Source organism: Capra hircus, chromosome 4, assembly GCF_001704415.2.
Source record: "Capra hircus breed San Clemente chromosome 4, ASM170441v1, whole genome shotgun sequence".
Classification (NCBI taxonomy): Eukaryota; Metazoa; Chordata; class Mammalia; order Artiodactyla; family Bovidae; genus Capra; species Capra hircus.
Window position 1 is genome coordinate 113297948 of NC_030811.1, and position 15689 is coordinate 113313636.

General features: G+C 43.2%; 1 protein-coding gene across 1 annotated transcript in view; it reads left to right on the top strand.

Moving 5' to 3' along the window:
* The window catches only part of ABCA13 (ATP binding cassette subfamily A member 13), a 389474-nt gene that overhangs the window by 335781 nt on the left and 38004 nt on the right, over positions 1-15689 (top strand). The window contains exon 56 of the mRNA XM_018047508.1: positions 9463-9613. Within this exon, the coding sequence (XP_017902997.1) occupies positions 9463-9613 (151 nt within the window). The remainder of the gene's footprint in view (positions 1-9462; positions 9614-15689) is intronic.

Below are 15689 nucleotides of genomic sequence, written 5' to 3' on the forward strand. Positions count from 1 at the left end.
GCGCTGAACAGACAGTCTAGTGACAGTGCAGCAGGAGAGAGACAGAATCCCAACATTTGTTCTTTAGGAACAAGCCTTGAATGTATTTGCTTCATCTTTCCTGGAGTAAATGAGTAGATTGAAGACTTGTGCACCAGCAATGTCTCTAAGGCAATGAGCCGCTTTGTTGCCAGAAGTTTGTAGTGTTGCCTTGGGCAGGAAGGCAAAATCTCAGCCTTAGAAAAATATGATTGGGTATCATTTTACTGTTTTGAAAGCACATGACTTAATCAGGTTGCTGGCTTCTCCCTCTGTCAGTTGCAAAGAGATAATAAAATAAGTACAAGTCACAGCTTCAGTACCCCTAAAAGAGTGACCATGTGCTCTGAATGCTGCAGGTGTGCTTGTGGTTAAATACTGATCTGCAGGACCTGAGAGAACTCTACTTGTAGTAGACAGTAGAATATGTGTGCTGGGTGTGGTATGTCTACGTGTTTCTGTGTGTGTGTGTCTGTGTGTTTGTGTGTGAACCAGGGGAATGAACTTAATCCCACTTATTGTTATTGATTCCCATTTAAGAAACACAGCAACATGTCAGCATCATGTTCACTGTGAAACCACATCAAGTCATCGTGGGGGTTCTGCTGCTGGAATTCCAGTCATTGAGTTTGTTCTCGGGCTCAGGGGTTTCTCCTGACACAGGGCTCATGGCCAGGAGTCCGTGAGACTGACTCACAGCCCAGTTGCTCAGGAATCATGTGTGAAGACAGCCTTGCACTCACCTGACTACAGAATGGGGGTGAGTTAGTGGGTGACCTTGTGGTGAAATGTGGACGGTGTCAGCAAAACATCAAGTATTTTGAGGGCAAACAGGTTGAAATACTGACAGGGAAACAAATCAAACCAGGGCCACCAAACAGTTCTTTCTTGGCTCTTTTTGGCCTATTTTGGCAGCTTACAAACTGCTGATAATACAAAGAAAATTAATGGCCTGAAGTGAAAAGCAAAACCCTGGTAAAACCTGTTCCAACATTAAACCTTTGGTTTGGTAAAGGCCTCTCAGAATGCTCCAGACATTTTATTTAATTTTCAGAATTTCATGCCCTGTTCTTAAATAAAGAGAAAAATAACCTAGTCAGCATGCATTGTGGTAAAAGCCACTCGAAGTTCATTCTTATGTCAGACCTTCAACTGAAAAATGTCTCGCCTTTCCGATCGGCACTAGAGCATAAAGCATACCGTGTTATGACCTTTCTTATTAGTTTGAGATAACTGAAATGCAAGTATGTGGAAACTGAAAAATAGACGTGAGCATTTTCCAATAGCACATAGATGTGATTGACAGTGATTTTGATTTGGAAAATGTTTGGCTAGCCTCACTCACAGATGAGTTGGGAGATTAATATCCACAGGTTCATCTTCTTTTGGGTCAGTTAGAATGAACTCTGGGTTGGTCCTGTACTCTGGCCTTACTCCACAGCTGCATTGTCATATGATGCCCCTGTGTACATACAGGGGTATTTTTTTCTTTCTTTTTTTTAAATTAAGTTTTATTGGAGTATAGTTGCTTTACAGTGTTGTCTTAGTTTCTGCTGTACAGCAATGTGAGTCAGCTATACGTACGCATGTATCCCCTCTTTTTTGGATTTCCTTTCCATTCAGGTCACCACAGAGCGTTGAGTAGAGTTCCTTGAGCTACATAGTAGGTTCTCATTGATTATCTATTTTATACATAGTATCAATAGTGTATATATGTCAACTAGTGTATATATGTCAATCCCATCTCCCGATTCATCCAATCCCCCCTTTCCCTCTTGACATTCATATGTTTGCTTTCCACATTCATGTCACTATTTCTGCTTTGCGCATGAGATCTAGATGTTGAATATAGAAAAACGGTATGTGCATGTGTGCTAAGTTGCTTCAGTCAAGTCCAGTTCTTTATGACCCAGTGGACAGTAGCCCACCAGGCTCCTCTGTCCATGGGATTCTCCAGGCAAGAACACTGGAGTGGGCTGCCACGCCCTCCTCCAGGGGACCTTCCTGACCCAGGGATCAAACCCGCATCTCTTATGTCTCCTGCATTGGCAGGTGGGTTCTTTACCACTAGCACTACCTGGGAAGCCCCCCAAAATGGTATAGATGATTTTATTTGTATGTATGTTTTCACAGGCTGTGCCCACTCCATCTCTGGTTTATAACCTGATGTCACTGAAAGTGAGTCATGTTCAATTTGAACTTGAGTTGTCAGGTTGATCTCTTTGAGGCCCTTATTTCCCCCCAAATTTTGATAAAAAATGTTTTCTAGTTACAGAGCAGCAGGTATTTAAGCTAATGAAATAGAGCTAGGGAAACCTTGACACGCTTTGACCTCATGTGTCTTTAATGCTGTTTGAGTATCTAGCTCCACTGTGGTTCAGGAGCCCCACAGGGATGAATGCCAATTCATAATAAAACCTGTAGAACTGACAAATATCCTGTGCCAGATGTGAGCAGGGAGGCGATTCCTTCTCACTCAAAGCAAATGCAAACATTTCAATAGCATAGCAGGCAGAAGATGCCCTGCTCTAAAAGGAGAGGGTAAAAGTACTTTATCTCACTCCATTGTGAAGTCTTGTCCTTAGTTAAAAGCTATCAGTCCTGTGTGACTAGAAATTAGGCTGCAGTCACTGGGTTAAGTAGCAAGTTAGTCTGAAAAGCAAAAGGACCAGACTCTTTCCATGGCTGGACCCCTGCCTCCCCAGCCTACCATCACTCACTCACTCTGAATTGTTCACCTCTTCCCAAGTTCAGAGACACCAACACTGGCACTAGTGGTGAAGAACCCACCTGCCAATGCAGGAGACGTAAGAGACATGATTTGGTCCCTGGGTCAGAAAGATCCCCTGCAGAAGGGCATGGCAACCCACTCCAGTGTTCTTGCCTGGAGAATCTCATGGACTAGGAACCTGGTAGGTTACAGTCCATAGCGTCTCAAAGAGTCAGACACAACTGAGTGACTAACACTTCCACTTTCTCAAATTCAAAGATACCAACTGGAGGGTTACAGGAAGGGTGTGGGCAGAAAGTCCTGAGCCCACTGAATATTGAAAAAGGTAATTATTATTATTTTTTATGGTTTGAATCATTTATTTATTTATTTATTTTTAAAAAATATAAATTTATTTATTTTAATTGGAGGCTACTTACTTTATAATATTGTATTGGTTTTGCCATACATTGACATGAATCCGCCACAGGTATACACATGTTCTCCATCGTGAACCCCCCCCCCCCCCGCTACCTCCCTCCCTATACCATCCCTCAGGGTCATCCCAGTGCACCAGCCCCGAGCACCCTATTCCATGCATCGAACCTGGACTGGCGATTTATTTCACATATGATAATATACGTGTTTCAGTGCCATACTCCCAAATCATCCCACCCTTGCCCTCTCCCACAGAGTCCAGAAGACTGTTCTATACATCTGTGTCTCTTTTGCTGTCTCGCATACAGGGTTATCAGTACCATCATTCTAAATTCCATATATATGCATTAGTATACTGTATTGGTGTTTTTCTTTCTGGCTTACTTCACTCTGTATAATCGGCTCCAGTATCATCCACCTCATTAGAACTGATTCAAATGTATTCTTTTTAATGGCTGAGTAATACTCCATTGTGCATATGTACCATGGCTTCCTTATCCATTTGTCTGCTAATGGACATCTATCATGTCCTGGCTATTATAAACAGTGCTGTAATGAACATTGGGGTACACGTGTCTCTTTCAATTCTGGTTTCTTCAGTGTGTATGCCCAGCGGTGGGATTGCTGAGTCATATGGCAATTCTATTTCCAGTTTTTAAAGGAATCTCCATACTGTTCTCCATAGTGGCTGTACTAGTTTGCATTTCTACCAACAGTGTAAGAGGGTTCCCTTTACTCTGCACCCTCTCCAGGGTTTATTGTTTGTAGACTTTTGGATAGCAGCCATTCTGACTGGCGTGAAATGGTACCTCATTGTGGTCTTGATTTGCATTTCTCTGATAATGAGTGATGTTGAGCATCTTTTCATGTGTTTGTTAGCCATCTATATGTCTTCTTTGGAAAAATGTCTGTTTAGTTCTTTGGCCCATTTTTTGATTGGGTCATTTATTTTTCTGGAGTTGAGCTGCAATAGTTGCTTGTATATTTTTGAGATTAATTACTTGTCAGTTGCTGCATTTGCTATTATTTTCTCCCATTCTGAAGGCTATCTTTTCACCTTGCTTGTACTTTCCTTTGTTGTGCAGAAGTTTTTAATTTTAATTAGGTCACCTAATTAGAGAAAAAAAAATTTGCTTTTATTTCCAATATTCTGGGAGGTGGGTCATAGAGGATCCTGCTGTGATTTATGTCAGAGAATGTTTTGCCTATGTTCTCCTCTAGGAGTTGTATAGTTTCTGGTCTTATGTTTAGATCTTTAACCCATTTTGAGTTTATTTTTGTGTATGGTGTTAGAAAGTATTCTGCTGCTGCTAAGTCGCTCAGTCGTGTCCGACTCTGTGCAACCCCATAGATAGCAGCCCACCAGGCTCTACCATCCCTGGGATTCTCCAGGCAAGAGTACTGGAGTGGGGTGCCATTGCCTTCTCTGAGAAAGTGTTCTAGTTTCATTCTTTTACAAATGGTTGACCAGTTTTCCCACCACCACGTGTTAAAGAGATTGTCTTTTCTCCATTGTATATTCTTGCCTCCATTGTCAAAGATAAGGTGTCCATAGGTGCGCAGAAGCTGACCTGTGTGCTTCTGTGGGTACCTGACATCATGACTCTGATAAAGCCCACAGCATGTTCAACTCAAAATGCAAGCCCCAGTGTGGATTGTGGATGTTTATTAATAGGAGTATCAATCAGTTTTAACAAATGTGCCATAGCAATGAAGGTGATAATTGGAGGGGGGTGATTCTAGGTGACCTCCTTCGTCTTCCTGTACTTTCTATTCCACTTTCCCATAAACCTAAACCACTCTAAAAATTAAACCGATTAGTTAAAAATGTAATAACCTCCTCTTTTTTTTTAATATTGTCATTTTATCTTTGTACGAAAGTGTTAAAGAATGAAAAAATTGGTAGACTTGTATGGGTCACATAAAGGGGTTAGAACTGGTTCTGTAGTCAGTTCAAGGCAGCAGTGCCTTGCAGGGTTTCGTTTTAACATCTACAAAGTGATTAAAACAGAAGGTAGAGGGCTGGAGGGACGGGGAACTGAGGCATGCCTCATATACGCATGTTGATCTAAAACAGATAGAATAAATAGACTGCTGGTTATTTTTCCAGCAAGGGTGAGTTTGGAAGATCATCAAAGAAATTATATTTGGGGTCTGCAACCATGGCAATGCATTGGCAAGTCCCCCTGTAAAAATGTAGAAAAGAGAGCTTTTATAGAGTGGAAGGCAGGGTGGGTGGAGCAGTAACAAGGAGCCTACAGCTCACTTTCCATTGGATGAGTCCAGGCCCAAAGAGAGGAAGTCTTTCTTCTGCCTGTGGGCCCTGCTGCTGTCACAGGCTTGAGAGCTCCCCCTGCTGGTCTCCTATGTACGTTAGTCATCTAGTCATGTCTGAGTTGGTGACCCCATGGACTGTAGCCTACCAGGCTCCTCTGTCTATGGAATTCTCCAGGAAAGAATACTGGAGGGAGTAGCCATTCCCTTCTCCAGAGGATCTTTCCAACCCAGGGATCGAACCCGGGTTTCCCACATTGCAGACAGATTTTTTACCATCTGAGCCACCTCAACTAACTTTGACAGAGGTTTCTGTTTTTTTTTTTTTAATTTTTATTTTAAATATACCAATAATTATGAGGTTACCTTTGAGGATACTGGAAATGTTCTAGAACTAGATGTTAATAGTAATGATGATTGCACAGAATGCTTTTAATATTCTACTAAATTTTATACTTAAAATGTAAAATGGCTAAATGGTAAATTTTGTATAATGTCTTTTACCACCATGAAAAATAAAAAAAGAAGATAGAAAAAAAGTTATTGAGTGAAATTTTTCCAGAGGCAGTGGTTCAAAACAAAACCTGATGTTACATATTGAAATAAAAAATTCTAATATGCCAGTAAATTTGCTAAAAAAGGCACACCACTGTATGTGCTGTGAAATCTCTTAAATACACTGATAAAATTCCTAAGAGTGATTGAACTGATGAACATATTTTCTAAAGAGTAGCAAAAATTAGGCTGAAATAAACTTTTGCTATTTGAAATTTAGGGAAAAATTGTTTGATGGATTAATGTTTACAAGATTAGGAAAAAAGGCAAAATGGAAAACATAAAATTTTACATAAAATGTTACTCCAAATTAAATTTTCTTGCACTGTTTACCGTTATCAGGTACTTGTACCACTTAAATAAACATTAAAACATTCAGTCAGTTCAGTTCAGTCACTCAGTCATGTCCAAGTATTTGCGACCCCATGGACTGCAGCACACCAGGCCTCCCTGTCCATCACCAACTCCCAGAGTTTACTCAAACTCATGTCCATTGAGTTGGTGATGCCATCCAACCATCTCATCCTCTGTCATCCCCTTCTTCTCTTGCCTTCAATCTTTCCCAGCATCAGAGTCTTTTCAAATTGGGCAAAGGGTTAGAGTTTCAGCTTCAACATCAGTCCTTCCAATGAATATTCAAGACTGATTTCTTTTAGGATGGACTCATTGGATCTCCTTGCAGTCCCAAGGGACTCTCAAGAGTCTTCTCCAACACCACAGTTCAAAAGCATCAATTCTTCAGCACTCAGCTTTGTTTCTAGTCCAACTCTCACATCCATACATGACTACTGGAAAAACCATAGCCTTGACTAGATGGACCTTTGTTTTGCAAAGTGATGTTTCTGCTTTTTAATATGCTATCTAGGTTGGTCATAACTTTTCTTCCAAAGAGTAAGCGTCTTTTATTTCATGGCTGCAGTCACCATCCACAGTGATTTTGGAGCCCCCCAAAATAAAGTCAGCCACTGTTTCCACTGTTTCCCCATCTATTTGCCGTGAAGTGATGGGACTGGATGCCATGATCTTAGTTTTCTGAATGTTGAGCTTTAAGCCAACTTTTTCACTCTCCTCTTTCCTTTCATCAAGAAGCTCTGTAGTTCTTCTTCACCCTGCCATAAGGGTGGTATCATCTGCATATCTGAGGTTATTAATATTTCTCCCAGCAGTCTTGAATCCAGCTTGTGCTTCCTCCAGCCCAGTGTTTCTCATGATATACTCGGCATATAAGTTAAATAAGCAGAGTGACTATATACAGCCTTGAAATACTCCTTTTTCTGTTTGGAACCAGTCTATTGTTCCATGTCCAGTTCTAACTGTTGCTTCCTGACCTGCACACAGGTTTCTCAAGAGGCAGGTCAGGTGGTCTGGTATTCCCATCCCTTTCAGAATTTTCCACAGTTTATTGTGATCCGCACAGTCAAAAGCTTTGGTATAGTCAGTAAAGCAGAAATAGATATTTTTCTGGAATTCTCTTGCTTTTTCCATGACCCAGTGGATGCTGACAATTTGATCTCTGGTTCCTCTGCCTTTTCTAAAACCAGCTTGAACATCTGGAAGTTCATGGTTCACGTATTGTTGAAGCCTGACATGGAGAATTTAGAGGATTACTTTACTAGTGTGTGAGATGAGTGCAATTGTGCAGTAGTTTTAACCATCTTTGGCAGTGCCTTTCTTTGGGATTGGAATGAAAACTGACCTTTTCCGTCCTGTCACCACTGCTGAGTTTTCCAAATTTGCTGGCATATTGAGTGCAGAACTTTCACAGCATCATCTTTCAGGATTTGAAATAGCTCAACTGGAATTCCATCACCTCCACTAGCTTTGTTCATAGTGATGCTTCCTAAGGCCTACTTGACTTTGCATTTCTGGATGTCTGGCTCTAGGTGAGTTTTCACACCATTGTGATTATCTTGGTCATGAAGATCTATTTTGTACAGTTCTTCTGTGTATTCTTGCCATCTCTTCTTAATATCTTCTGCTTCTGTTAGGTCCATACCATTTCTGTCCTTTATCGAGCCCATCTTTGCATGAAATGTTCCTTTGGTATGTCTAACTTTCTTGATGAGATCTCTAGTCTTTCCCATTCTATTGTTTTCCTCTATTTCTTTGCACTGATCACTGAGGAAGGCTTTCTTATCTCTCCTTTCTATTCTTTGGAACTCTATTCAAATAGGTATATCTTTCCTTTTCTCCTTGGCTTTTCACTTCTCTTCTTCTCACAGCTATTTTTAAGGTCTCCTCAGACGGCCAGTTTGCTTTTTTAGTCATTGAATGACTAGATTCACTTTTTTTTAATGAAAGATGCTCATAACAGCTTCTGTAGTAGTCATGATTTCTCAGCAAGTTTTTCTTTACATAATGTTCCATTTTGAAACTGTAAATTTTCCTTTCTGAAGTGTTCTCAGGAAAATTTATAGACTTTATGATTCTATCTATGTAAAAATGCATAGAAAGACATCAGTGTTTCATGTTAAATGTGATCACATTTGAGTAGTTTAAAAATGTCAATGATGAATATCTATTAATAATAAAATTAGAATAAAACAGGAGCTCTTTTCTTTGAGTAAGTACTGTTTTGTATAATCCTCTGCAAGTACTCGTGGAGCATTGCTACACTTAAAGGATTAGCCTGAGAATATCAATGGTAGACATTACCTGAGGGCTGAGACCATGAATTTTTCCTTTTAGCCTCTGTTTTTCTGTATGTTCAATCAGATATATATTATTGCTTTCGTAAAAGTGATTTTTAAAAAATGTGGTACTGAGTGATAGCCTCACCATGGATTTATTAGATGTTCATATAAATTGTTTTGGTTGGGGAATAATAGCTGTGATGACCATTTATGGAGCAGCAGTCATTGTTGCCAAACCGTTAGGGAATTTGACTTTGGAGGCCAGTCGGATTTGATCCCAGAAGTTCCACAGGACTGGGGAAAGAGACTCTTGGAGGGCACAAACAAAACCTTGTGCACAGCCAGATGATGCTGGGAAGCTCTATGCCTTATGCCTGTTCTTTCTCATCCAGAGCATTCGTGGCGTTAGAGCTAGGTCTGTTCTACCCAAACCTGCACTGTTACTAGTTCATTGAACCCATTTATACTAAGTTAATTAATTGAATTAGACAAACTGCAACAGGGCTTCCCAGGTGGTGCTAGTGGTAAAGAGCCTGCCTGTCAGTACAGAAGACCTAAGGATGTGGATTTGATCCCTGGGTCGGGAAGATCCCCTGGAGGAGGGCTTGGCAACCCACTCCAGTATTCTTGTCTGGAGAATCCCATGGGCAGAGGAGCCTGGAGGGCTGCAACCCATAGGGTCGCAAAGAGTTGGACATGACTGAGGTGACTTAGCACACACTTAGTACACAGCACAAACTGCCACAAGCTTGTGATTGATGAGCTGGTTTTAAGAAATGGGTGATGTTTGTCCGGGAAGTTAGATCTTCTGTACACTGTTGCTTCTCTTGGCAGAGAGGACGTGGCTCTGTCTCTTGCTGGTGCAGCTGGCATCCGCGTTGGCTACTGTCCGCAGCAAGACGCCCTGGATGAGCTCCTGACGGGCTGGGAGCACCTGCACTACTACTGCTGTCTCCATGGAATTCCAAAGCAGTCCGTCCCCAAGGTAAGAGGCTCCTAGGGTTTCCAGAAAGAGGGACCAGCAGAGGAGTGCATGGCGACACCCCGGGTCCCAGGTGAGCTCTCTCAGCCTGTGATGAGGATCTGCAGTGTCAGATTAAATGTCCCTGAAATATATTTTCCAATATTTTCACACTGAAGTTAACGCAGATATGTCTGTGTTACATTCGTGATGTATATTTAGAATAGGTCCCTGCCCAGAGAAGAAGCCGTGGGTAGGAGTGAAAGCCCACAGCCATCTGCAATCTTGTTTCCTATAGGAGCCCCACCCCCACCAAGCATCCTTCACATTTAGTGGGCTGTTAATTTATATTGAAGAGCAAATAGCGTAGATTTGGAATCCAGGGCCTGTGGAGAAGGACTTAGCTTATGTGTGGATTTGGTGGGTGGATGGAAAGGATGACTTCCTGTTGAGAGGGCTGCCAGCCGTACACCTGGGGTCCTTTCTGGAGGCTTCTGTATCTCCTTTCTGGGGGGTCCATGGGGCAGATGTGTGGGGGAGCCACAGAGCCCCCCTTCCCTTTCGGGGCTGAGGGAGTGGGTGCCACTGAGAGAAGCAGCTGCCCTTCTGTCTGCTTCCAGCTGCGGCCAGCGAGGTGGAGCTGACAGTCTTGACTGACAGCTCAGGCCAGGAGGCCAGCCTCAGACTGGCAGTGGTTTTAGCTCCTCTGCACCTCACTGTGGAGGGTGCGGGGTGCTGCTTGCCTGTCTAGATTCTGAAGTTGGAGCAGAAATAAAGGACGTGTGGGATGCATTTTCAATGAGCTTCTGCAGGAGATGGAGCAATCATGGGGTTCCCAGGAGACAAACCTGCAGCCATCTCCTTCACCGGCCCATGAAAATTCATTCTCTGTGCTGCCGTGCCATGCCGCAGCCTTCCTTTCTTATTTATGCTCTGTGACTCTAAGTGAAACCAGAATGAGATCTTTCCATGTCCCTAGAGGGGTGCTAGTCCACTCACCCACCTCCCGTCTCAATAGAGCAAAGACACGTGCCCGCCCAAACGACCCTGCTCACCATAGTTTAAGCAGCTCTTGACATCCAGGGCTAGTCGTTGGCTCAGCCTTTAATGAGTGTTCATCTCTGCCAGCTCCCCTGGCTGGCTTCTGATTAGAGAGGTGGATTCTTGGCGAGCGCTCAAAGCTAGCTCTTCTGTTGTCCTGGGGGAGCGGAGGAAGCACACCCCTTAAAAGCATTCTTGTTAAGACAGTGAAGCTCACTGTCTTCCAGAGCAATCGCTTCTGATCCTCAGCTGTCTTACGAGCTCGCTGTGCCGAGCACCTCCACTGAGAAAAGTTATCTTAATGGTCGCCAATTAGGAACTGGCTTCATTTCTTTCATGAAATGGCAAGTGATTTTTGCAGATAGGATTGCTGCTTGCTCAGAGGTTTCTAAGATGCCAGCACATGTGTTCCAAGAGGAATTAGCTCCCTTGATGACAAATTTCCCTCTCCTGTAAATTTTATAAATATGTGAAATATAGAAGAGGCTTGTCTGTTCCAATGCGCTCATCACTACATGACCAGAAGGGATTTTGATAAAAGAGCAGAAAACCATAGTTCTGTTATCGTGGGCAAGGCACTGCTCTGTTTTACAGCAACCATGGGAGCTGTGCAGGGGGTATTCCTCATTTCAGAAATGGTGGGATGAGATGGTGAGATAGCATCACTGACTCACTGGACATAAATTTGAGCAAACTCTGGGAAAGAGAGGACAGAGGAGCCTGCTGTGCTGCAGTCCGTGGGGTCTCAAAGAGTCGGACACGGCTTAGTGACTGAACAGCAACAGGATAGGAAGCCGCCCAAAGCAGTGGCTGGAATGCGGGTGGTTTGCTTTGAAGGCAGACGGCCTGGCTCCAGAGTATGGGTTCTCAGCACATTTGGGTGGCTGGCTGATCAGACGGAGTTTCCAGTGCCCCGAGTGGCTCTGTCTGCTTTTCCGCACCCTGTGAGTGGCTAAGGAAGGGAAACCTCATGAGATTATGGCAAGGCTCCTCTGACGGGGAGCTGCGCCGGGTTTCAGGACTCCCAGATCCCGCAGGAGGCTCTTCTGGCGTCTGCGCTGTACTGGGCCCTCCTCTCCACCTGTCCTCGCTGTCACAGGATGCCCACCCTTGTGTCTTCTGTGATTCTGGAGGCAGAGCCCCTCTGGCTCTGGGGAAGGTCCGCCCCCAGGCATCCCCCTCAGAGCCCACCTGGTGCTGCCACTGTGCTCCAGGGTCCTTGATCATGTCCAGCTTGGGGTCTCCACTGTGTGGTTGTATCACCCATTTCTGTGACCTTACAAAAGTGCAATTTGGTAAGAAAAGGATGCTGTCTTCATTCAGCTTGAATTTTGGCTCAGCAGATTGATGTAATCATTAAAATTCCCACCCCCCCCCCCCGTTGTCCACACTGCATAGTTTTGGACCGTATCCATGTCTGAGCCTGAATTCAGTTAATCCAATTTTTAAAAACTTAGGTAAAGTTATAACAAAATGATTATAACATGGTCTGGATTGCAAGAGACACATGTAAGAAAATTTCAGAGTTAGAGTCATATTCAGAACACCAAACCACACTGCCACTGGGATGGGGCTGGGATTTCTGTATTTCTATTTTCCCTGGAATAGATGAGGTAGGCGCTTAGCCATCTCTTCTTTGTTAATACCGGCAAACAGCTATCAGGGAAAAACCCTATTGCATCTTTCTACTTATCTTCTCCACAGATATCACTTGTCTCCCCAAATTTTCTTCTATTCCCAGTTTTGTTAGAAGGAGCTAGACATTATAAAACAAGGGGGACAGGGGCCAAAAGGAAATAGAGGATCAGAAGGAAGGCATTCTGCCTTAAGCCCTTCACTCCCTTTTTCTACTTAACACTTCATTGTGATCTTTTAATCTTATGAAGCATTTCAGTGTGGTTATTGACACGTTAAGCTAGTGGAAAAATTTTGGCTTTGGAATCAAATGGTTGTATGTATGAATCTCTGGGCAATTTATTTTGATTCAAATAATATTTATAGAAGTTCCATTATGTGTTAAAGATGATTAGAGATTGAGGTGATAAAAGTGAATAATCCCAAATTCTCGTCTTAAGTGCAGTACAGTTTCTAGAATTTATGGCAAGAAAATACCTAGTAGCGGAGAGATATTCCATTAACTATTGACATTTTGGTGTTTAGATGGTATTTTGCAACCACAGTGACTAAGGCATTACTTTTGCCATTATTTTGACAAGAGTACTGAGTGAAGGAAAGACTGCAACAGAACCCTTCTTATTAGACCATTTTCAGTTATTTTTCTGGAAACATGACATTCTGAAAGTGGATCAGACTAATATATCTGTCCCTGTATATTCTGGCTTCTTTGCTATGGTTAACCAGTCCAGAATTTGAAGGTTGCAACACTTAACCTTTTGTGAAATTGGAAAAGCATGACATGTTTCCTGATTTCATAAAAGCTATCAGTATTAGTTTGGTAGGTTTATTCAGAAGTTCTCTTTTCCTGCAATACATTTTCTACAGCAACAGGCTATACTTTTGTGATTGTCTTATTTCATTTTTCTGTTTATCAGCTTTCATTAAGTCTTGCTAGCCTTTAAATGAACTCCCCTGTTGGCGCAGATGATAAAGAATCTGCCTGTAATGCAGGAGACCCTTATTCGATCCCTGGGTTGGAAAGAGCCCCTGGAGAAGGGAATGTCTACCCATGCCAGTATTCTTGCCTGGAAAATTCCATGGACAGAGGAACCTTTGAATAAGGAGAATGAGCATGAAATAAAATTTATTTCTGATACATATGTACATTTCCAGTCTCTTTGGGACGATTTTTATGGATCTAAAAATAACCTAAAAATATCACTTTCCCAGTGTGTCACTTTTCTGCCCCACAGCTGGTGGCACTGCCTTCCAGGAGGAGTAAGCTTCCCAGCAGACTCTGCCTTCCCAGTTTCCTCCTTTTCACGTGAACAGAGCCTCTTCTTCCAGGAAGCCTCTCTGGCTGCCTTCTTTCATTTTCTATGTGAACGTCTACTTGTGGGCTGGTTTATTCCCTGGAAGACCGTCTCTGCGGGAAGAGTAACCGCTGTCTTTACCTCTCTGATTCCAGCCATCATAGCTCTGCCTCCGTCTCGCAGGACTGCCTTTCACGCTTCTGTCTGTCGTGAATCATTTGTTTTGTTTGAACAACTTTTTACTTACTTCATCCATTTCCTTTAGGTGAGGGGCTTCCTAGGTGGTGCTAGTGGTAAAGAACCCTCTTGCCAATGCAAGAGACGTAAGATATGGGAGTTCAATCCATGGGTCAGGAAGATCCCCTGGATGAGTGCATGGCAACCCACTCCAGTATTCTTGCCTGGAGAATCCCATAGACAGAAACCCCTGGTGGCCTACAGTCCATGGGGTCGCAAAGAGCTGGATATAGCTGAAGCGACTTAGCATACCAGCACTTTATGTTAATTGAAATTATTATACTTAATGGAGGTATGGTAAGGGATAGCACCTCTAAAGCCATCTGGGAAAACGATGTCATTTCCAAGATGAACAAACTACTGACTTTGAGATGTTATTCTTTGGCAGATCTCAGGGGATTTAAGACCATCCTCCAGAATCTCTGGGGCCTTGAAATCTTCACCTCCTTGGTTTAACTGTTTCACAACTAGACCAGTCATGGAGACTCTTAATTCTTTCTGGGTCATGTTGAGGCTGTACAAATAAAGTGAAAGAGCAGTTTATCTTGAAAAGTGAAAATGTTACTTGTTCTGTCCTGTCTGACGCTTTGCGACCCCATGGACTGTATAGACCACCAGGCTCCTCTGTCCATGGGATTTTCCAAGAAAGCATGCTGGAGTAGGTAGCCATTCCCTTCTCCAGGGGATCTTCCTGACCCAGATCTCCTGCATTGCAGGTGGATTTTTTACTGAGTTATCTGGGAAGCCCCAGTTTATGTTAGGGAGTTTTTATTGGGTGGCCTAAATATTATCCTAATCTTTTTAGAAGTTCTTAATATTTCATCATTGCAATTACCACTGTTATTATTACTATTCCCAACTTTTATGTACTTATCAAAAAAAAGTGTATGTATGAGTTTAAAACTGTGCTCTGTTGGGTTATTTAGAACACATACTTATTAGCTCATCCCCAGAGTCCTACAGAGGTTTTCCCACTTCCCTGATGTTTGAATTGAGGTACAATTTTGACCAGTTTGGTTACATGATGATATTGAAAGAAACAAATCTATGTTAATACTTCTAGGATCACAAGAGTTAAATAAAATTGTTTACAACATTTTAAACTCATGCATAGTTGAAAGCAAAGTTTTCCTCATCGTGACTCCCAGAGGAGCCAGTGCAGCCAGGAATCAGACAGAAAAAGTGTGAAGCAGCTAAGGTGGTAGTGGGAAGCTATTTTCTGCTGGGAGGGAAGGAAAGGATCTGGGGCTTCCAGGAGGTATAAATGTATGACGGGCTGCAAGGTGGAGGAGGATGAGGAGCGGTGACCAGGCCTGATGTACCGGGGGCTGGGATGCCCCTGGGGCTGGAAGTGTCGGCATCCTCTGGACCCGATTAGAGGGTGCTCAGTGGTTGCAGATAAACAGGACACCCACTGTTCTTCTTTCTAAACTGAACCGGGTGTGCAGTCTCTAGGGAAGAGTCTTCCTTTCTTGGCATATTGAAGGCTCCCCCTTGCTCCTCTGTCCCCTGAAGCTTCCTCTCCTCAGGTTTTGCTCCCCTCAGCTCCATCTTTGTCCTTGTTTGGCTCTCCTGTGTTTGCTCACCTCAGCACGGAGGTATGTCTGACCCACGCTGAACCCTGCATTGATGGCCCTTGCTGCTCCCTGAGTCTAAGACCTGAGCTCAGGGTTCTGGCCATCAATTCCATAACTCATAGGCTCAGAAAACCCAGCTTTGTCCAGGGGGACTCCTGCCTGTTCATTCCCAGCATCCCTGTGTCATGGGGCGGTGTTCAGGAGCAGGGCTGAGTGTGGGTGTGGGCAGGGCAGGAGGGAGCAGGGCTCCAGGCCCAGAAACAGGTGTCAGGGGGCTTCTTGGTGAATAGGGTGCCCTCACAGGGAGCTCTTCTT